Raw genomic sequence first — 21,640 nt, forward strand, 5'->3', positions numbered from 1 at the left:
CTGCAGGTACGCGCAAGTGGAAACAGGTTCCCCCCTTGACGTCGTCGAAACGCTGGTGCCTCTGTAGCTGCATGCCTGTCTTGCGGCTTCCTCTGCAGACCTGCGATTCCGTTCTTAATCGAAATCATTAAACGCTAAACTGTCTTGAAAATGTCGGACATGGAAAGGCAGGCGACGAGCGACTCGCCCTCGGAGGAAGAGCAGCCCTCTCGCCGGCAGCTGCGCCAGGCGCAGAAGCGAGAGCAGCAGGAGGCCCAGAGAGGAAAGAAAAAGGGGAAAAACGCCAGACATGTGGGGGATGACGCGACGAAAGCCGGACAGGAAGTTGAGACGACGCAAACTGGAGACGGAGCTGAACAGGACACACGGCCCCCCCAAGGAGGAAATGTTCAAAACGGTGGATGGGAACATGACAAGCAACCGCCCATCACAGGTCCCAGCCCAGTCGTTTACTGTGGAGGTGAGACGGACCGTGAAGATCTAAACTTGCTATCCGGCGCGACGATAGACTCCCCATAAAAAGCTCATCAAAAGAGTGTCTCAGAGATAGCAGAGGCAGCACGGGGAGACCGTTGAAAAAGGCTCAGGACCAAAAGAACCATCGTGCCGTCTTGTGGCTGTCTTAATACAAAGACATCGGCGACATCTGGACTTCCTTCCTCGTGTTGGCCTCTGGCAACGGCGGGCGGAGCGAGGGAAGCAGACAGACAGAAGTTTCTACTCTTTTGCAAAAGGTTATATATATTTGTGCGTGCCATGTTCTTGGTGCAGTACGGTTTTTTTGACGCGTTTGGTTCCCCACGTTCGTGTTTCTTCGTCTTTGCTGACTGCCCCCTCGGTTTTCATCTTTGTTTGGTCTCCACTGTGTGTCTGCCGACTTGCTCTTTTTTTCTGTTCATGAGCCCTCCAGTCTGCGGCGGACCCCCAGACTTTTGCGAGTTTGGAGCTCAGTGGCCTGAGTGCAAGGCGTGGATTGAGAAGAACCATGCCGAACTGCTCCCCTTCTGCTGCCCCGCGAATGTTTCGCAAGGCGAAAACGGAGACACAACGGCTGTTGACGCAACGGACGCTGCTCTTGCCGAGGGCATCCAGCAGTTGTGTGTGGGCGGAGAGGCGAAGGGCGCCCTGGGAGACGCGGAAAATGACACGAAGAAGGGGGGCAAGAAGAAGGCCGCAAAGCCGGTGGGTGTGGACAAGCATCGGAGAGGTCCCTGCAGAGTTCTCCATTCGTCTGCATATGCATGCTGTTTCTTCGAACCCAAACATACACGTTTTTTTCGACTGTTCCTAACGGCGAGGCACTGCCTTTCCACACATTCGGAACTCGGCGCTGAGACCGGGCCTGCTGCACTGCATTGGTTCTAGAACAGACTTGCGTTGCTGGTGGAAGGAACATAAACTCTAGTGAGATAAACCATCGACTGAAAGCAGAGGGCCAGGGATTATCTTTCAGACACGGGCGGTGAGCACAGGAGCGCATCTAGCAGCTGTCCATCTAACTCGAGACTCGCCGAGGATGCATCAGCATTTGGAAAACGGGGTCACATGTCGAGCTCACTCGTTTTGTGTGTGCGCGGTGGCTCGTTTGTTTGTTTAGAACATCGTGACAATTCAGCGCCAGAGCCGGTCGAAGCGGAAGACTGCCACCGTCATCACGGGCCTGGATTTGTTCGGTGAGGTCCACAAGAACCAGTTATCAGATTTCAATCCGCAGCCGGGGGTTTCGTCTGTTGCGCTCACTCGCATGCATGTGCTTAGACAAACATCGGCAGCACAGAAACCTCCAGGTAGCTGCGACCGTCACCCCATGTACCCCGCTTGAATTTCGAAGAGCTAGCGGTTGATGCGCGCTTGTTCCGGTCGACACTTGTCTGTTGCTGTACGTCTCTCTGTTACCTATCGGATCGAACCTGTATACCCGTAGTCACGTACAAATATATTTTTGTGTATATCTATCAATCAACATATATATATGTATGTATTTGTTTGTGTAGATATCCGCATTCCCCTAATGATGTGCCTCTCCCCGAACGACTGTACGATGATATGTAAGACTGCGTGGCAATGGTCGAGAGCAATATTGACTGACATACGATGTGAAGTTTTTGTGCGAACATGTTTGCGCCTGTTCCCAGGTGTTAAACTCGATAAGGCTGCAAAGCTCTTTTCCAAACAATATGCATGTGGAGCGTCTGTCTCAAAAGGCGTCCCCGGTCAGCCTCAGCAGGTCGAAGTCCAAGTGAGTTGAAAATTTCCTCTGCATGGTGGCTGTTTCTCACCTATCTTTGATATGTTCTCACGGGCAGCGAGGACTGGCTAACACAGGGAGATAAGTACGTGGCCTTTTGTGTTTCCGATCGATTAGAGAGAGCAACGAAAATTAGAAGTAGACCCTACAATTGGGCGGAAGGTAATAGGAGATATACGGTTCTCATATGTTCACACGGCCTTGTGCTTTTCGCTTCTTTCACGGCGAGTTCTATGCAAACAGGAAGGCAACATCCCTACGCGTTTACATCGGAACACGGAATTTCATATGTATCCACACGTTCATCTCTATGTATTGTCTCTACGTTACATGAGTGACATTGGCCACGAAAGCGGAAATCCCTACCTCCTTTGAACAGAGAGTGGCACTAGTGAAGATTTCTGTCCAAGGCTCTACAAGCAACCAACAGCGACTGTACCATTGACATCTGTTGACCAGATTTCTCGTGTCGTTGCAGATATGGTAGAAACTTATGCACTTAAGTCTACCAGCAGGATTCAGACACTGTGTGGGGCATGAAGGGGTTGTTAATTATTGAGCACATAAAGAGGCAAGCTGCAGGAGGCTCCGAAGCGTAGACCTGCAGGATCTTTCGAAAGTGCCGATGGCTGGGCACCGATCTGGAGATGAGGTGATGATGATAATGAGAGTACGTGAACTGTCATTTTTCTTCAGGGCGACGTTGAGGAGGAGATTGCCGAGTTAATTCAAGAAACATTTGAAATTCCAGAAGAGAGCATTCAGCTGCTCCCGCCGAAGTAATCCGCGTAGCCAATGTCGTGGGAGGGGAGGGGGGAAAAGGCGGACAGGTAGTGAACACCCGACGGATTGCGATGCGGTTGGGTTCTCGCTCCTTTGTAGGAGCGGTGAGGCAGCAGTCCTCTTGTTTTCATTTCGTGGCATGCGACACGTATAGACATTCACGCCGCGTCGTGTAAATCAACGTACACAGAAGGATCAACATCAGCGGCGGCAAAGCTCAGATGAGCCCTGCTTACGGATATGTCGGTGATCGGACCAGTACTACAGTGCCAGCGTGTGACAGCAGTCGATATTGCTGGTGTCTGAAACGACGTGGTTTCGCGTGTTAGTTATGAAGGGACACAAACTGAATCAAAACTTGCTTAGCGGTTGGCATTTAGAGGCCGCCTAGTGCCCAAGTTACTCATTGCTTCTGCATATCGACTATGTGTCCCGGAGACACGATCATTAAGGCCATCTTTCGCCACGTGACTACAGTTTATAACCGCTTCTAGGCTTTGTCTCCGTGGCTATGTTTCTCTGAAAAGAGGGAGGTTCGACCTGTAAGCTACAGAAGAACCAGAATTTGTACAAGGCCGCTTCTAAAATATACAGTTGTTGCTCCATCTGCTACGACGGGGGTGTTGCACTGCATAGTAGTCCCAGTTGCTCAACTTTCCGGTTTTTTCATTCTGCGCGGGTGGCCACCACGTCAGAACATCATTCGTGGAGCTTGGTCTCGCCGACAGATCATCTGTCAGACTTTTTGCTTAATGAGGTTAGTTTGTTCGGTTTGTCAGAGACTCCTTTATGTGTAACTGCCATTCCTACAACATGCGTTTTGATGCTGCAGAGATACAAAACGGGTATAGTGGTTGCCTACTCCATTCAATCGTTAATGCGCCTCGCCGCTAATTGCCACGAGCAAGAGGCAACAGCCGAGCTGCTCTGTGGCTCTCGCGCCAGGTGCACGTACGCCGCATGGTCACTGATTGATACCAGCATAGCAGTTGGTTGCAGTTATTCGGAAGCTTTTCGTTTTCTGCGGGCCAGGCAGGACATACCAAGAATCTGGGAGTGCCTTACGATGACTACAGAGAACCAAGCTCAGTAATGCCCTGAAGCGTTTCACCTGGGGATCCCCCGTCTCGGTCTTCTGAACAACAGGTCTCCTAGAAGCATTCCGTCACAAGTGCTCGTGTACACCAGTCGTATTTGGGATTGGCATTTCGGAGAAGCGGCCACTCTTCCTTCCCCGTGCAGTGCAGCGTGCACCTTCGACCGAGACAGACATGGTTAGACTCACAGCGAAAAATTGCGTAGGTTCTCAGCTTGGTGTTTCTTTCGCACATTCTCCCCTCCTCCCCGTCCTCCATATGTGGCAATTTGCCGACACACGGTCTTCCATTAAAGCCAGTAACTACCGGGTGGCACCATTATCTTGAATCAGGAATGAGTGGAGTCTTGCCACATTTGAACACGAGAGATAAAGCGTCGCCAATAATAAACAGGTAGCCCAGAACACATTTTGTACAGCGGTAGTTGTACAACTGGTGCAGGGGTGCGTGTTTGCTAATAAACCTGTCACAGCAAGGTGAGGAGCGGCGGCTGAGAAGTGGAGGAGCTGACAAGGTTGCAAATTGGTCCTGGAACATCACCAGTAGTCAACAGAAACAAACGATGGTTTGGGTTCACTGCAGTAAGTGGGTGCGAACAGCGAAAAAATATACGCAAAAGCCTCCTAATAAACACGAGAATAAGACGTTCATTTATTGACTTCCTGTCTCGTATGCACACGGATTTTCCTGTGCTGGCGTGTATGGCGCCTCCGTGTGAAACCCCACAACGGCACCCCTGGCATATTCCTCCTCTACCAATGTATCCGTCTTCGTTAGAACTCGCGTACTGCCGGTGTACTTCATCCTGGCAGAGTCTATCCTTGAGATACTGCGGAACGGTTTTTCAGGTATGATAAAAGGTACTTTATTTCCTTGTCAACTCAGTGCTCGAGTGCTACCGCGGCTCAAGTCGACTGTACCCAGAAAAACAGCCGAAGCGAGCTGGCTTCTCTCTAGCTAGCGCAGCTTCAGGCCACTTTCAGAGAACTTCTTGGTCATTCCTTCTCATACTGGAGAACCTCCCTTCTACTTGCCTCTGTTGCAGCTTTCTTTCTTTGACTGCGGTCAAAACTCTTACGTAAACCCCCCTCCCGCTCTTCAAGCTGCGAAGCGGCCTTCGGATGCGGGCACTCTGCAGAGACAAGAGCAAACAACCGTGTCCTAACGGGGTACGGGGTTCCCCATGTCACTGAACAACTTTGCAATGAGATCTTTGCTGTTTTTTTCCGAGGAGACATGCCTCTCTGTGCATGCTTCTTTCGTCACGAAGTGGTCAACGAAATTTTTTCTGCCGAGACAAAGCAGTGGGCTAGGCTGCCATCCTGCCACGCGCCGGGTGGTCAGGGGACGCCTTTGTCCGTCAAACTTCTGTTGCTTCCATTTTTCATCTTCTCCTCCACAAGGAGGTCAACTATCTTCCTTCACAAGTAGTTGTATATTAATGAATCTTGGCACATTCGAATAAACTGTCGCGAAACTTATGGGCGACGACGGTCTGGGTGTCAAAATCGACCACCTGGGCAGACTAACTCGAAGTGAATCACATTTCATGACCGCTCTACGCCATCAACCACCGTCATGAACAACCGCGTAAATTTGTAGAGCGTGCGCATGAACACAGCGGATGAATCAGCAAATCAAACTCACAGGTTCTACGTTTACCTCTGTTCCGGTTCTCGCGTCACCCTGCGGGATGCGTCTTAACCGATTCTATGCCTTGCTGTCAGCGCGGTGGTCACACGACAGTACAGTGGCCATCTTTGAATGACACAGTAGTCCTTGCTCTGTACATTTTTCGGACCGTCTGTTGCTCCTTGGCGAGACATCTCTGTTGGCTGCTGGGGCACAGCGGTCCGCTGCCGCTGCTGTAAGAGCCTGTGGCAAGGCGGCTTAAATTGTACTCTGTGAGAAAGCGTAGTCGTCACTATGCTTCGTCAATCTTGTTTTATGACTCCGTCATTGCGGAGGCTTTTCTTCGCGCTTCCTAAAACAGCCGGCTGTCGAGGCGTTTTTCCATTCGAACAAATATATCGGGCGACGACGCTTCCACGTTCGCGTTCCCCCGCACAAGAGTGTGCATTCTGCAAGCAAGCAGTGCCTCCCATATTTCCTTGTTCTGGTTCTAATCGGTCTTTCGCATCCTTTGCGCTTCGTCGTCGAAGGGACTTACCAGTCTGTCTTTCTGAAAGACGGGGATTTGTGCAAGGTGGTTGCATACAGGACTTCCGGCGAAGAGCCTCCATAGAAACGCAAGGCAACAGCAACAGCTGTTTCCATGGCCTTGTTGGCCACGCTTCTGTAGAGGTTGAAAGACTGCAGACTCAACGCGATGTCGGCTCAGATACCCCAAAATATAGCATTCTGCCCGGCTATTTGAATCGCGGGCGACCAGAGCGCAAGGCCGAACAGGGCAGACAGATCGTCGTCAATAGAAGCCCTTTTGCCGCGCGGTTTATGCCAGATTGTTTGCCGTTGAGATCATCTATATCCGCTCACGCTATCGACGGCAGTGGTTTTCTTCATGCGCCATCCACAGCAGGTCGATCCGTGGATACCGTCGTCGAATCGGGACGTTGGTTTCTTGTCCAGAACAGGCTCGTGCACGGCCAAGCAGGAGCGGCACTGCCTCTAGGCAAACCTCTTAGTATGGCCCGCCTTCTGCAAAAAAAAGAGCGGGGCGAGAAGATATCGATGGTGACGGTGCGTGAGTCCACTGCAGTTCAAGGCAATTGGCACAGTGTGGACTTTCTAGGCCGCTCCGTTAGTACTTTTGCCCACATGCACCACTGCCGGTATCAGTCTGCACAAAAGCGACTGGAAAGCACGACCATGTTCACCGTGTTATCCCGCGGAATTGTCGAGCTCGATCTCGGTACCGTTTCCGTGCCTACATTTCTGCCGCATTTGTCCGGTTGGTGTCGGCTTGCTTTCGGTGTTAGAAGCAGCAAAGACGGTTAGTGTCGAGTTGCGTGGATCTTTGTTCACGTTGAAGCTGGAAAAGGAGACGTGGATCGGGTGTCTACTCAGGAATCAGAACTGCTTTGAGCATGACTGCCGACGCCGCCCTATGTGTCTTCTGAGTCTCTCGTTTTGTTTTTCCGCGTTCCTAGCTTTCCATCAGTGTATATCGTTGCGGCTTCAATTGCGTGAAGTGTTTAGTCTCGTGCGATCACTTCTCTGTGTCGTTTGAATCTGTGTTGATATGTTTCGGATCCCAGTCTTACGACGTCAATACCGCCCGAATCCTTGACTCGGCCCTCATAGACATGCAGCTGGTGGGCGATTCCCTCGCAAATGTAATTCTAGGTGAGTAAGTCCTCGGTTCCTCCAACCACGAGTTTCCTCCTTCCCTTCGCCACCAGTCAGCTTGGAGGATCCTTAGAGTTATTCGTGAAGACGTCTTTTGGGTAAACTTCCAAACGTGACAGTTTTGCATGGACTGGACTCTGTGCCACCTCGAAAGCGCAACCGTGCATACGCTTCAGAAGCCATCGCTGGTCGCGTATTGCTGTTTAGTGTTGCCTCCTTGTTCTCATCAGGTTTGGACAGCACGGCATTGGTGGATCTGGACACTATGATTCTTTTCTCCAAGCACGTCAAACAAGGTTCGTTTCTGATGGATTGTCCTCAGTACTTTCGAACCAGTGAATACTCTGTGTGTTTTGCAACAACGACGATATGTGCCTCTATCCGATAGGAAGATAGGATACGGCTCTGGGCTGTTCACCGAAGCGCCGCATCGCCACAGTACTGTTCAAACAAGACGTTTCGGAGTGGCGACGGATTTTCAGAAATTTCCACTGCTGCATGTTACAGTCTCGCTCACCTTTTTATTGCCGTCGTCAGAACCAGCGCAGTTGCAGTTTTTTTTCACGTGTTCGTGGCAAGACCTCCAGTTACTGATGTGGCAGAGCACCGACAAAGACCGAAACACTTCGACGCATGGACGAGTCTTTTAGTTTCATGGAAAATTCGCACCCAGACAACTCTAAGGCTGAGGAATCATGATCGTGCCGGTGCAAAGTAGCGAGGCCAGAGAACGTCTAGATATCCTCAGTTTTCTCGTGTGTCTGCAGCCTGCCAACGGTCGGTTGTCGTTTTCGACCTTCCGTACGGGTCGTATCACACGAAAGAGGCCGCTGTTGAGTCGGTCGTACGGGTTGTAAAGCAAACTGGCATCACGGCGGTAAAGCTGGAAGGCTTTTGCCCAGAGATTGTGAAGGTGCGGCTCTGCATTGAAGCTGCCAGAACTGTCGCCTATAGCTACACAGGTTCCGCGGCTTTTGCATGCCGCGTCAGTGAGGCAGAAACACATAGTATGTAGTCTTCTCCAACCCCAGTAAATACGCAGTAACCACTCTGCGAGCTTCCTTGAAAATGTAAAGAAAATGCTTCCCCTGCACGCACTATCGTGCTACCCGTTTAAGCGTCGGCCTTCTGAGGCACGGCGAGACGTTTTAGAGATCCCACGCGTTCTCACTTACCTCTCTGGCTAGTGTTGTTTTACAAGGAGATTTGACACAGGCCACTTTTCTCTGTGCCTAGCAGTGTTAGTTCGCCGTTTATGGTGAAGCTGACCGGTGTCTGGACTCGAATCAAAGATGTCCGCTGCTGTGTGGAGTCGACGCTGTCGTGATCTTGGCGATGCAGGTGACGGACCTGCTGGTGTTGCTCCTGTGCATGAACCCTCAGCGTGGCTGCCTTACCTCACCATTCACTGTCGCATTTTTCCTTTTCTCTGTTTCAGGCACTCCGAGACCATGTCAGCGTCATCTGCCACCTTGGCGTTCAACCTCAGACTGCCCAGTCCATGGACTCCCGAGGTACGCACTGAGCAAACAACTCGCTCTGTCAAGTGACATGTGCATGCAGCTGTAGAGGAGAGAGAGTTGATTTAAAGTCGTGCCAAAGTGAATGCCGCGCTACTGTCGTAAGTGTACTGCGTTGTGTTTGATAGAACAACAGCACACACGTTGCTTTACGTTTTTCCTCAGCCGCTGTGTCACCTGTGTCCACCTGAGTTCGGGTGGCGTACATCTTGTGGCTGCTGTGCCCGGTTCCCTTTCGTACTTAAATCGATAGTCCACTTCTTTGAATGCACGTGAGAATCGCGAAAATTAAGTTCCGCGAGGAGCTTTGCAATCACGTTCCTCCGCTTACCACGTGCTCTGTGCTTATATTGTCTGCAAACAGTGAGCTGCTGCGGCGGTCGTCAGTGTACACCGGCACACGTAGGTGACAGAGATATATTTCCGTGCTCATGAGATGTGCTCCATTTCTGCAACGAGTAAAAGGCAATGTGTTTTGGAGAAAGACAATTTGTAGTCGCCCTACTTTGCTACGTTTGGAATCTGGGGCCAATTGCGTCAAGTGACGTTTTCGAGCGTCCGGTGACAGTGCAGGACTTGTGATTGTGCTAGCGACTCCCGACGGCCCCGGCTCATGAAAGCACACCACACGAAGCTTTGCCTGTTTGTCTCTGAAGGCAAGAATGCGCAAAGTGCTTTGGAGTTGCTTCGACAATCGCTGGCTCTGGAGGCCGCTGGTGAGTCCCCTCTTGTCACCGTGAGACTCAGGCTGTCGCCTACAATCGCTCAGAACCTTTCGCAGTCTGGACTCTTCAGGCTGCATGATTCCTTTTAAAGCTAAAGGTTGTCTCCAGTCAAAGCTCGAAAGCCAACTGTGTCACCTCACTATTACTACGAGCGATAACGGTAGTAATCCATGTACTGCACCTATACCATAACCGATGTTGAACAGCCTTAATGGCGTAGGGTATCGAAAGCCCACACTTGTAACTGTACAACAGAGGTGACAAACTCAAACTCTGGCCGCTTCCAGCACTTGCGGCTGTGGCGTGTCTCAGGCTGCCAAATGATCGTGCTGGAGAAAGTCTGCTCTGAGGTCGCTGAGGTCATCACAGCCAAACTCAAAATTCCTACTATTGGTGTTGGCTCAGGTATGACGAGAAGTCATCGAACCATTCATTTGTGTCGTGGATTCGTTCGTATAAATATCTCATGGTCGTTTTCTAATGGCGATCTCTGGACTGTAGCTCGGTGTCCAAGCTGTCCTCGCGGCCGTCGGCGGCTTTTTTTTTCCGCCTGGTGGAACGTCACACGCAGAAGCTGTAGAACGTGCTGTATTGTTCACACTATGTGAAAGGAGTGTGTCGAGAGCTGGTGGCCTTTTAACTGTTGCACATGTGGAAGATTCTTGTGTAAGTGGGTGGACTGCAAACGGACACCGGCAGAAAACGACACCGTTTGTTCTCAACACTGAATTGCATTGTTGTCTCGGGCGTGTGTTTGAACTTACAGTGGCGTCACATCGCTCGGAAGAGCGGCTCGCGTGTGGTTACAACTGAAGTTTCGTCCTGAGCGTAAATCGGAAGCATTTCAGTGGTCTGTGGTAGAACCGTAGCACAGTCCTGTACAATTTAACCGGCTAATTGGCACTTGGTTTGATATGTTCTGTGTGCATTCTGCTTGCAGGCCCGAGCTGTGACGGCCAGGTTCTTGTGTTCCACGACATGTGCGGTTTGGCTCCAGTGGGTCCGAAATTCAAGTTCGTCAAGCAGTATGCGAATGTCCATCCTGACCTTCAGGCTGCGGCGAATCAGTTCCGCAGAGATGTGGAAAAGAGCGTGTTTCCAGCTATCGAACACTCCTTCTTCATGATACCGACAGAGCGTGCAAAGTTTTACGCTCGCATCGATGAAGGTCTCGATGTACAGCTCGGGGGCGAGACGAGGAGCGCGGCCACCAGCTCTCAGGAACGCGAAAGAGATCAAGGTGAGGCAAGCATCAACACACTGCTGCAATGCATTGATTCATCGCATCAGAGTTCTGCAGTGTTGGATCTCGGATCACTTCTGCAGAGACAGCATACCACGGAGCAGTTCCCAGTGCTTCGCACAGGGCTCCCTTCTGTGTTTTCCCTATCCTCCGTCCTACTAGAGTTCTTAGTACCTGGAAATCATCATGTGCCGAGACACTTCACGAGAAGGCGGTTTCGCCCTTTATGCACAGTTGAACTCTACTGGAGGGTCGCGGCTCTGTTGTATCGTTTTTGTTTGCCAGCCGGTCTAAAATTTGGTGTCTTTTTGCTGCGTCAGGAGCGATGTGTTTAGTTTATATGTGCGCGTTTTCATATGTACTTCCACTGGAAGCTTGTCTTTCTCGTTTGCTGACAGGCCTGCCAACACCGTCCATTGTCCGCGGGTGGGTAGCTGCGGGTCTGGTGAATAAGCCAGGTTCCAGTTCGACGAATGCCGCTCGACTCGCGTCTACCCCACTTCGTTCCTCTGAAGATGAACAGGCATGCCAGCCTATGCTTCAAGGGGGTTCACAGGCTCTTCCACAAGAGACCACGGGCACAGACCTCAAGCGCGTGTGTGTTCGAGGTGGCGGGGCCATGGGCCAGCTGGTAGCTTGGAAACTCGCGAGCGTTCCTGGACTGGAGGTCGTCATCGCGACGCACCGGCAGGAGTTGAAGGAAGCTGTCGATCGACAGGGGAACCTGCTGCTCATCGAGAAGTCCCCAAACGGAACACAGGGGTCCGATGCTTACGGCGACATCGAAGGGAGACCTGTGAGAGTCGTCGTCATGGGAGAAGGCCTAGACAAAGTTGAGAAGCTTGACGAGGAACCGTTTGACGCGGTTATAATTTGCACCCAGTCCTGGCAGACTGCCGAAGCAGGTGAGGGAGCTGAGAGCACGTCTCAGGCATCCGGAGTAGCAGAAATGCCTGCCACGCAGTGTGTCAGAGTTACGTGAATGGCAATGGCGCAGTAAGAGAGAGCTTTGGTTTGCCAAGCGGAAAGCCTACGGAGCGTACCTGGCTCTTCCTAGTTCGAGCAGACTGTGCTTCACATGCATTTCGCTAGTTTCTGCCGCGTCACTCCTCGAGGTGGCCTTTGTCGATTGCCTCATGCTGCTTCGTGCCTAGGCGCCTTTGCACTGGCTAACCTGAAGCCAGACGGAATCGTTGCGACAGTGCAGAACGGGCTGGAAGCCCCACGAATTCTGCGCGGCATCTTTGGTGACGCCTTGGCCTCTCGGCCAAATGCACCCTCTCGTTCCACCCAGGCACGGGCATGTTCAACGCCAAGCGAGCAGTGCGGGGTTTCATCCCTGCCAGGAGACAGTGGGAAGGAGGAACTGTCCGGAACTGCCGGCTCTCCTTCTCTTGTATTTGCTCCCACATCTTACGGCGCCCTAGAACAGGTGAGGTGAAAGGAAAGACACTTCCACACAGGGTAATGGAGACGCACCATCCCTACGTTTCGCAGAACGTCAAATCGTGTCCTTGCGTCTGCTTGATAGCTGCTTGATGGCTTTTGCCTTCAAGGGCGTTGTTTCGGCCGATCGGGTACAAAGAGTGTCGTGGTGGTGCAACAGAGCAACGGACGCAGTCTGCCGAGGTCCGCGGTAGCGCCGCAGAGTTACACGTGGATCCATTTGTTTTCAACCATTGCTTTTGTTATACTCTTTTCCCTCTTATGAATCGGCGACAGCTGACTTTCCCTGACGCGCATGCATGCGTTCTGGGAGTTACACTTCCTCGTCGAAGTATTCTTCGAAAGCGCGTGCAACATCAAACAAGGATTTGGTACGTGAGACTGAGAAAACACCGCTCACGATTCCTCCAGAGGGTTTTCTCGAAAGGCTAGAGCGGGGTGGCTTGTGCGAAAAGCACATTTGTTCGAACAGAATGCACTTCAGTCTGGAACCAGTTTCGTTCGGGGGTCACACACTTGATCCGATGACCTCCGGGGAACTGTGCCTCAGGCCGCAGGACACGTGCTGCTGACCGGCGAAGGGCAGATCCGCCTGGGTCTGTCATCACCAAACGAAAGGAGCACCGCATTGTCCAGCCTTTCCGCTTTGCTCAGACGCGCAGGTGAGTGACATCGTCACATCTGGTAAGGTGTTTGTCTACCAGGCATTATAGTACCTAGGATACTGAATATGACTCCAGTTATGAGATACAGACAACCAAGTTCTTTATGATTGCTGTACACCACCCCACTGGACTGCTTAAGACAGCTAAAAGTGTTGGATGTCAATATCCTACGACATTAAGGTTACTCCACATCGGTTATGTTATAGGCGTAATATATGGATTACTGTTATCACTCGTATTAACCGCGAGAGAAAACTACTACTCAGATGCTAGTCTGATCAGTACCATCGTACTGGGAGTAATCTTCTCGGAGACAGGATTATCTGGAAGCTTTCTCTGGGGAGTCAGCTTTTAGCTGCCATGCCACACCTTTGGAGAACTGCCTCTCGGCGTCCTGGCGTGACATGTGCCTGTTTGTATATTTACCCAACACAGTGGCTGAGCGAATCCACTCACACCTGCGGCGGGGAAGGAGGAGGAACATCGCTGTCACGGTTGACTCCAGAGGGACATTGCTCGCGATGACAGCAGTTTCAGATGGGTCGTAATTTCCTTGTCAATGGCGCCACGGGACACCTCTTTAGAAAGACTCTGTGCAGCACCCGGGCCTTGCGTGTTGCGAATGAGAGCGGTCTCTGTATGCGGAGCGGCAGCCGTATTGGTTGTGATATATGTAGAATTCATGCTGTGCCGAGCAGGAGTGTGGCTAACGGAGAAGGCAGCAACAGAGTGGACAGATGGATCAGTGGCTGCTTCTGTTTTTGTTTGCGTTGTTTTGGGTAGGCACTGACGTTATGGAGGAAGACCCATTCGATGTGCAGGTGGCTATCTGGCAGAAAGCCTCAGTCAGCTGCTACGTCAATGCCGTCACAGCCATTCTAGGATGCCGTAACGGCGATGTGGCGCACCCGCTACTGGAGCCACTGAGGTCAGGTTTCAATCTGGATATGCTTGGAAAGCAGCAACGGCTGTAGTGTATCTGGCTACTTCAGAGTGCATCAGGCTCCAACACACGCATATGCGAGGATTGCGGTTCCGGTTGCCTCGAAGACGTGGTATAGGAAAACACTTTTGCGTCGACAGAGATGCGGGAGTGCCGATGCAGTGGGTAGTCGCACCTCACGGTGCTTCCCGAGCGTCACTGGCTCTATGTTCTGCTCCCGTGGATGGCGATTTCGGTGGACAACGGCGTTCCCTTGGATTTCGGGGTTTTCAGAAAACCCACTGGGCATCAGTTAGGGGAAACTTGGGGAATCAGACGCATCGTGGGGTCAAACTGAAGAATCTGCAGGCGAAACAGAGAGCTCTGGCCCACTTGGTTTCACGTGGTCAGAAGCGGTCTGGTCTCCTTGCTGAACGAGGTGGTCGGCAGAGCTCAGGTGCACCACCATGAGCTGCTACGTTTCCCTCTGTTTCTGAGAGACAAACAACTGAAGGCACTCTCCCGGAAGACTAGGGACTCTTTCGCGTAAACGAAAAGGTGAAGGAATACAGCCAGCTGTCGAAGCCTCAGATGCCACATGGTTCGGAGTTTAGGGTTCAGAAGTTGCGGCTGAGCTCGATCATGCGGCTCTTCTGTGTGGCTGGTTTCAGGCGGCGCATTGTCGAGGAGGTGGTCTCTGTCGCTCGAGCTCAAGGAATTCCCGTTGACTTCGTGAGAGTTCTCTGCATTCGCCCTTTTTTGGCGGGATGTGTTTCTCTTTGGTCAACCGAATCGATTGACTTTCTCGTGACTGCAGGCGTCCCCGTCACTGATGGAGGGCGAGAGTGTCGTGCGAATGTGGCGCATGCATGTTTTTGGCCGTTAAGTTTCTCGTTGCTCGATGTGTTTGAAGCTGGTCGGTGACAGGCGTAAGCGCGAGCCAGCTTCCTTTCTCAGACAGCTACGTATGGGACACTGTTCAACAGTCGCCCAGGTGCAACACTGAATATGGGTCTGTGTCCATACTGTTGACCCTGCATGCGTTCCCACGGATTGTTAGATAGTTCGAAGGAAGTCCGTGGGTTTCTTTCCGTGTGCCTGTGTGTTGACAGGAGGCTACGGATCAGCTGGTTGTCGATGGGATTCAGAAGACAGCCAGAAATTTCTCGTCCATGCTTGTGGACGTCCAGAAACGAAGGCAGACAGAAATCGATGGCATCAACGGTGAAGGTAGGCGTTGGGGCGGTTTCGTCGCTGTATTTCATCTCTACATGCCCGCGGATGTTGAGCTAAGTGAACACTGTGGCAACAATTATGATGGAGACCGACCATGATCTGTCATATGGCAGTGCTATTGTAGAGTTCGCCTTCGAATGACGCAGAGAGAGATTCTATGTGAACCGTAGTGTCACTTTTGAGGTTATTGGGATCACAAAGGCTGAGGATCATCTGTACCGCACCTCGCCTGCTGCTGTACCCTTACTGGTCTGAACACCATTATTTAGTGCAAGAACGTCTAGCAACTCAGAAATGGGTGGCTGTCGACGCATTGGTCTGTCTACAGGAAGGGGGTTACGGCGCTCGCACGGGAAAAAGAGCCACGGAAACGTTTTAAGTTCGCTGACATAGGGAGCACTTGCTATTCAAAAGCGGGCACTCTAGACTCTGTCCTCCTGTGTAGCACCAGATGATGGTGCTTGGTCTCATCCTTTCAGCTCGGTCAACTTGCGAACGAGAAAGGAATCCTATTCATACCGTTAAAAAATCAGTTCTTCAACCGGTGTAGGCAGTTGTCACGATGCTTGTCCGATCTGTTCAGTCGTAAAAATGGGCCGAAAGGTTGGCGTGCCTACCCCGGCGACAGAGACTCTTATGAATCTCGTCAAGTTCATCACCGAGCGATAGCTTCTCAATGACTCGCCCGCAGCGTGATTGTCGCCACTCAAACAGGAGCAGAAAACACAGAAGCTACTTCACACAACGACCGCGTAAATGGCGCAGTGTCAGTGTGCTTCGCTCTTTTTCCTGTCGAATAGTGCAAAAGCAAATATGTGCGCATATCCATTTTTCCGCTACTGTGTGTTCCCCAATGTCTTCGTGGCATGCATGTGAAAGGGGACCAGTCCGTGCTCAGTTACGGGGATAAATACAGGTGAAGAATACTACTCGAAAGCTCACCGGTTCCACGGAAACAAATACAGGAGTGAGGACCCATGGGCTCCTCACAACTACATCGTCGTGCTGGTTGGCGGACACACAATGGGTGGTCAGGTGGTGACGTGTGAATGACCATTCTGATGTGAGGCTTCACGACTCCACCAGCATTTTTCAATTTTGCTTTGATGTCTGTGTCATTGCTCCAGTCCGTGTTGTGCATGTCCTCGTAGCTCTTCATCCTGCCCAAAGTTGCAGGAGAGGATCATCCGGTGTACTTAACGCGCGCTGTAGACACTCACGTGTGGTCTACCGGCGCCCGCAGCAATGCCCTGCGTTTTCGTCGAACGAGAAACCCGATATCCTGTTCCAGAAGTTTCTGGACCAAATCACACTCCTCTCAAAGTATCGGCGAAATCTCCTCTACGGCAGGCTCTATTATAAGGAACGTACACACACAAATCTATCTTTTAACGCAACAGTTTCAAGGCATGGTAGCTCCGCATTCTGACGCCAAGAAATACAGGACGTGTACGACCGGCTATGAATATTCGGCACTATGGCACGCCCGGAGAACATGGAAACACAACTGTGCATTTACAATACACAGTTGAAAACGCATCTGCATGCCTCCTGCACTTCATGCTTCACATGCATACGAGCGCGTGCTGTCTTTCCAGACAGGATACGCGAGCTCAATGCGACCATGGCCCTTGCTTGATTCTTGAAAACTGTACTTGTTACTCTTCATGCATAACACCATTCGCATGTCGCGGCCTTCAGCTGGGCTGTTGCCGACGAGACTGGTGCCCGTCATGTTCCGGTTCAGGTGCTTGCTCCTGCCTGGAGATGTGTCTATCCGTTTCTGCACGTCCTACCTGATCTCGAGATTATATGTCAGCCACTACACCTGAACTGTTATACACGTCTACGAATATTCTGCATGCACAGAATGGAAGCGCGATTTGGTAGGTCATCCCCCGGTTTGACTTGTTCTCGAATATCTAGATGAGTGTCACTCGATCACATGCGCCGCAGTTTTGTTTCGCACTGTGTTCTCGTATACTAAAAGTGTCGCAAATATGTCAGGTGTTGCTTTCGGTGCCTATTAAGTAGTTTACTGCCACAGTTGAGTGAGAATCAAACTAGGCGATTAATGACAGCTGCTCCAAGAGTAACAGAGCAATCTTGGATCACCGGTGACCAGAAGCTGTCGTGACAGAGCGCTCTTGTCTACCCCGGAGTACCAGGCGGTCCTGGTGGTGTAGACTTCCGCTAAAGGCGCTAATGTGCAGAAGGGTCCGACAGGTTGGATAGCACACACCATTCCCAAATGAAATCTCATCGGTCGCGTGTCAGGTGACGTCTACACAGATGTCGCTTGACACAAATTGTGTGTATACTGAGATTACACAAACACCACCAAAGCAAGGTATCCAGTGGACAACTCAGAGTGTACAGCGTTCTATGCAGCTGGTACATGATCTAAATATTTAATTATACGAACGGTGACAATACGCTGCACCCCTTTGGTCATTTTGCGGCTTGCAGCGCAGAGCACTGCGAATGAGACAGTAGAAGTGCGACAGTGAAACGCCTTTGGCTCGGGGGGATCCCGTAGCCGAAAGATATACAATTAATATGCTGACTGGGATTCACGATTGTGCGAATCTTACTCTAGTGCCCAACTCTGTGTGTTGGCAAATGAGGGAAGAAAAGTCGCCCTCCAGCATAACCATTCGACCAATCGGCGGTGCATGCACGGACTGGACCCAGCGAGTTGTACAGAGCTGGTCGCTGGAAAGATGCTAAGAAGGCAGAAAAGAGCTGAGATTTTCTGGCTAACACCGCCACTCGAGAGTCGTCACAGGATGCCAGTTCCGAGCATTTCCAAGCCTGGGCAGGCACGAATTGTCTGTTTTGCGTCATCTTCCACCATCTGTCCTGCAGACGGGTCGCGGTAACGTCCAGTTTGTCTTTGAGACCATCTCACGATTCCATTGACGAGTACGAGGCCGTTACAACCTTTCGAAGCGCAGCCTGGCGTCCTCAGAACTCAGGGGTTCGGAGCTCTCTCCCGTTTCGCGCGTCCCCTTAATTTTCCACTTCCCTCGGTGTGTGCAGAGGACGCAACCCGCTCTTTGTCGCGTCTCTGTTCCTTCCTGTGGTTGTTCGGGACGGGGAAAGTCTCGTAAAATATTTCTTCTTCATAACCAAGTGCTTCGATTCCGCCAGAACCTCTGGCAGAGTTGCACTGTCCACTAATCTACTCTTGCCCGTTCAAAACTCTTCACCATGGCGATCGGAAGAGGGAACGCACCGAGCTCGATGGGCGCCGAGGAGTGCCCAAGCATCCAAGTCGCTGGCTTCGATCTTCAGCGAATGATGTCTCACTGGGACGCCAAGCTGAATGCGTACCCTGTCGTTGCCCAAGCTTCAGAAAAATTGGGAATCCGCTCGTCCATCCTGTTTTCAGGCTTCTCAGTTTTCCTTCTGTTTTCCCTCGGCTTCGGATGGGGAGGAGGCATCGTTTGCGATCTTACGGGTTTTCTTTACCCAGGTGAGAGAAACTGACGCAGTCCACCGACCAGAAGGACACAAAGAGGGAATCAACTCAACAACGGCGGATCTGCGTCAAACAATTCCAAGTTTGGGAACTTTCCTGCTCTCGGGTCTTTCTCAGCGAACGTTCCGACCTTGGCGACTTTCTGCTTTCTGTGTGCATGCAGTTTTCAGATAGGGAGTGACCGGTTTGTGGAGTTTTCGCTTCGGCAGATGGCTGTGCAGTAAACAGGATCGTTCGCTGCAGTCCAGTTTGTGCTGTGGAAATCACAGGACGGGTGATGGGACGCTACACGATCCATCTGGTGCAAGTGTGTTGTGACAGCTGCTTTTCTTGCATAGGTAACAATTGTCTTTCGCATTTTTCACGAAACCTATGAGTGCCCAGTAGACAGGACTTCAGGGGTGTACCAGAGTTTGAGGTGGAAGGCACATCGTTTCGAGACACCAGCTCGAGACACGCTTGCTAGATGGAGCAGAAAATGCAGAGTACTTTTCTTACAAAGCTCTCTTCATCCATAACTTGTTAGCGCTTTAGGTATTCCGTCTGGTGTGCTTTGCACAGCTTTTCGAAGCCGTTGAGAGCATGTATGTGCTTGGGCATCGATCATGCGTTCTGCTTTGGCTATTTTACGTTAGACTGTGTTTTTGTGTTTGACTGCCTACTATGTTTCTCTAGCTTGGCAATCCTTCAAGGCAGTTGAGACACCTGGACGCGACGACGATAAGCTCTGGCTGACCTACTGGGTCGTCTATGCCGCGTTTTCTCTGCTGGAATACTTTGTAGACATCATCCTGTTCTGGGTTCCCTTCTACTATCTGCTCAAGTGTGCATTTCTCCTCTATCTTTACTTGCCCTGGACTAAGGTAAGGCGGAACACGCGAGGCTGAGCTCACCTGAGATCCTTAAGAGTGTACGTATACCTGCAGTCAAACAGGATTGCGGGCAAGAAACAGAAGGTCCAGACCGGGGATAAGCGCCGGTGTTCAGGAGACCGGCGCTTGTTTGGTGAGGAAGGTGGCAAGCGTACACAATTGCCATCTTCAAAAGGCTTTAGAATGCAGTCACCGCGTCGGCAGACTTGCCACGTGAAAGCAGTGACAAAAGTTGTTCTGGGACTGTGCGACTCATCCCGTATCACCAGATCATGTTATTGCTGTTCGATCGGCGGTGGTTGTAGATGTACACATAGATATCTTTACAAGCGCGATATATATATATATATATATATATATGCATCCTTACATCAACATCAGGTGAGAGACAACGATCGGGAGGCGTAGTTGGTCGCTGTGGAGGCTACCGGGTGCAGCTTGTCGAATACTCGATATGAGCTTGTGTTCGTTTTCACTCCCAACTAGTTAGACGCCTCTGCGTGTACTCCATGTGCTTGCTTATGTGAAGGGATGCCAGCAGGTGAAAGTGGGTGTGATTGTATCAAGTCTATATTTTGTCCGGAAAACGCTGTGCCATTGCAGGGTGCGGAGACAATCTACAACCAGGTCATTCGTCCCCACCTGCTGGAGCACCAGAGATCCATTGATGGCGCGGTGGAACAAATTTCCCAGGTGGGGGCGTCAGCCGCGGAGGGACTGCAGCAAGCCTTGAACGACGGTGCCACTCTGGTGAACCAGGCAGCCGGACTGGTGCGTCAGCGAAAGCCAGCGGTCGCGCATTAATTTTAAGATCTTTTTCCGATGGTCCCCGAGTGGTCATTCTGTAGGCAAAGTCTTTCTATTTCGGGGGACAGACTGGTTCCTCTTGTTCCTGGGGCTGGCCACGAGTGGCGGCAAACAAGGGAGCTTAGAAAGGAACGGGCTCGAAACCTATACTCTGGAATGATACAAAGGAGCTCGCGAGCCAGACTGTCGCCTTCAGAATGAGTTTAAAGCCGCATTTTCACGTTTTCTGCACGGCTACCCACTACAGGCCCGCTTCTGCCCTCCTTGCGGTTGTGCCGAAGTCAACTGCGTGCGCCGTTGCGCTGCTAGCCCTTCACAGAGCTTCCTTAGGCGCCATTTGTTATTGAGTAAAACCACCGGACACACTGTGAAGTATAGCAGCGACTTTGTTCACACTCTCAAATTTCTTAACAAGCGACAAGAACCGCCTTTTTTGAAAGCGAACGTTCCTGCAGAATGTCGTTCAGGTGCACGACCTTTGGTGCCGAAGTCGAGATCACAGTTTTCGCCGAGCTCTGTGCATCCCGGCAAAACCTCTTACGTGCTAGCAGCCGATACCATCGTTGATATTTAAAGGATTGTGTACAGAACGGATCGGTGGGAGAGGAAGTAGAGGTTTGGTAGTCATCGGACTTGTGCAGAAGCAAATACGTCTGTAGCTTTAGGTTGGCTGCAGAAGCGGTTCACGCGCAGCGTCAACCGGGACGTCATTCGCATACAGCCGGGCTGCAGTATCGGTACGTGGGTCATGTCTAACGGACTGTGTCGCCGACTATCAGAACTATTCACTTCGCTTTCGTTGTTAAACGCGATGCCGCAGCGGGTAAATACGATCAAAGTCGGCCCATGAATAATAGGCTGAAGGGAAACACGGTTTTCTCGAGAATGAAGAGCTGACGCGGCCTGAAACAGAGTCGCTAAGCGACTCGGTGCCTTCCGTATCTGTCGCACACCTTCGCATATCTGTAAATCCATGTATCTTCATTTGGTTTCAGTGGCGACAGTCGTGAGCCGACTGCGAGTTTTGGCACCAGACTTGACCAAGATGTATAACAAAAGTAATCCTATGTGACAAACTCCTTACTGGTCATGCGGGGCGGACACGAGTAAGGCGATGACACGAGTAAAACAAGAGAAGGGAAAAACAGTTTATGCGGACTCAAAAGACCAGGGGGATGTCCTATCAACAGATATAGAACAAAAAGCAGGGGACAACAGAAGATGCAGACGACGAGCATTCCCTTTAATAGAAAGCGAGCTTTTGACAAACTTCTAACATTCCT

General features: G+C 51.2%; 3 protein-coding genes across 3 annotated transcripts; all 3 read left to right on the forward strand.

The window, feature by feature from the left end:
• Positions 1-150: 150 nt before the first annotated feature.
• On the forward strand, positions 151-3,328 carry TGME49_257060 (translation initiation factor sui1 protein; the record flags this gene model as incomplete). The annotated part of the gene is made up of 5 exons (XM_002364912.1): positions 151-460; positions 911-1,182; positions 1,598-1,673; positions 2,136-2,239; positions 2,945-3,328. 5 exons carry the CDS (start codon positions 151-153, stop codon positions 3,029-3,031), a joined length of 849 nt encoding a protein of 282 aa, XP_002364953.1. The 3' UTR covers positions 3,032-3,328.
• Positions 3,329-6,054: 2,726 nt separating this feature from the next.
• Positions 6,055-16,305, forward strand: TGME49_257050 (3-methyl-2-oxobutanoate hydroxymethyltransferase; the record flags this gene model as incomplete). Its single annotated transcript, XM_018781132.1, has 15 exons — positions 6,055-6,828; positions 7,347-7,434; positions 7,668-7,733; positions 8,205-8,350; positions 8,876-8,951; positions 9,614-9,673; positions 9,995-10,087; positions 10,623-10,922; positions 11,324-11,830; positions 12,080-12,357; positions 12,922-13,033; positions 13,820-13,964; positions 14,630-14,690; positions 15,071-15,188; positions 15,778-16,305. The coding sequence occupies 15 exons, from the start codon at positions 6,055-6,057 to the stop codon at positions 15,861-15,863; spliced, it is 2,910 nt and encodes a 969-aa protein (XP_018636967.1). The 3' UTR covers positions 15,864-16,305.
• A 1,625-nt stretch (positions 16,306-17,930) lies between these two features.
• On the forward strand, positions 17,931-21,489 carry TGME49_257040 (TB2/DP1, HVA22 family protein). Its single transcript, XM_002364910.1, has 3 exons — positions 17,931-18,672; positions 19,354-19,541; positions 20,154-21,489. The coding sequence occupies exons 1-3, from the start codon at positions 18,408-18,410 to the stop codon at positions 20,352-20,354; spliced, it is 654 nt and encodes a 217-aa protein (XP_002364951.1). The 5' UTR covers positions 17,931-18,407; the 3' UTR covers positions 20,355-21,489.
• Positions 21,490-21,640: the final 151 nt, after the last annotated feature.

This window comes from Toxoplasma gondii, chromosome VIIb (assembly GCF_000006565.2).
Source record: "Toxoplasma gondii ME49 chromosome VIIb, whole genome shotgun sequence".
Classification (NCBI taxonomy): domain Eukaryota; phylum Apicomplexa; class Conoidasida; order Eucoccidiorida; family Sarcocystidae; genus Toxoplasma; species Toxoplasma gondii.

Excerpts from the sequence above, each read along its gene's own strand:
- TGME49_257040 (XM_002364910.1), top strand. The coding sequence starts at position 18,408 with ATGGCGATCGGAAGAGGGAACGCACCGAGCTCGATGGGCGCCGAGGAG. Across the intron at positions 18,673-19,353 it reads TACGGGTTTTCTTTACCCAG|CTTGGCAATCCTTCAAGGCA; the intron begins GTGAGAGAAACT and ends ATGTTTCTCTAG. Across the intron at positions 19,542-20,153 it reads TTTACTTGCCCTGGACTAAG|GGTGCGGAGACAATCTACAA; the intron begins GTAAGGCGGAAC and ends GTGCCATTGCAG.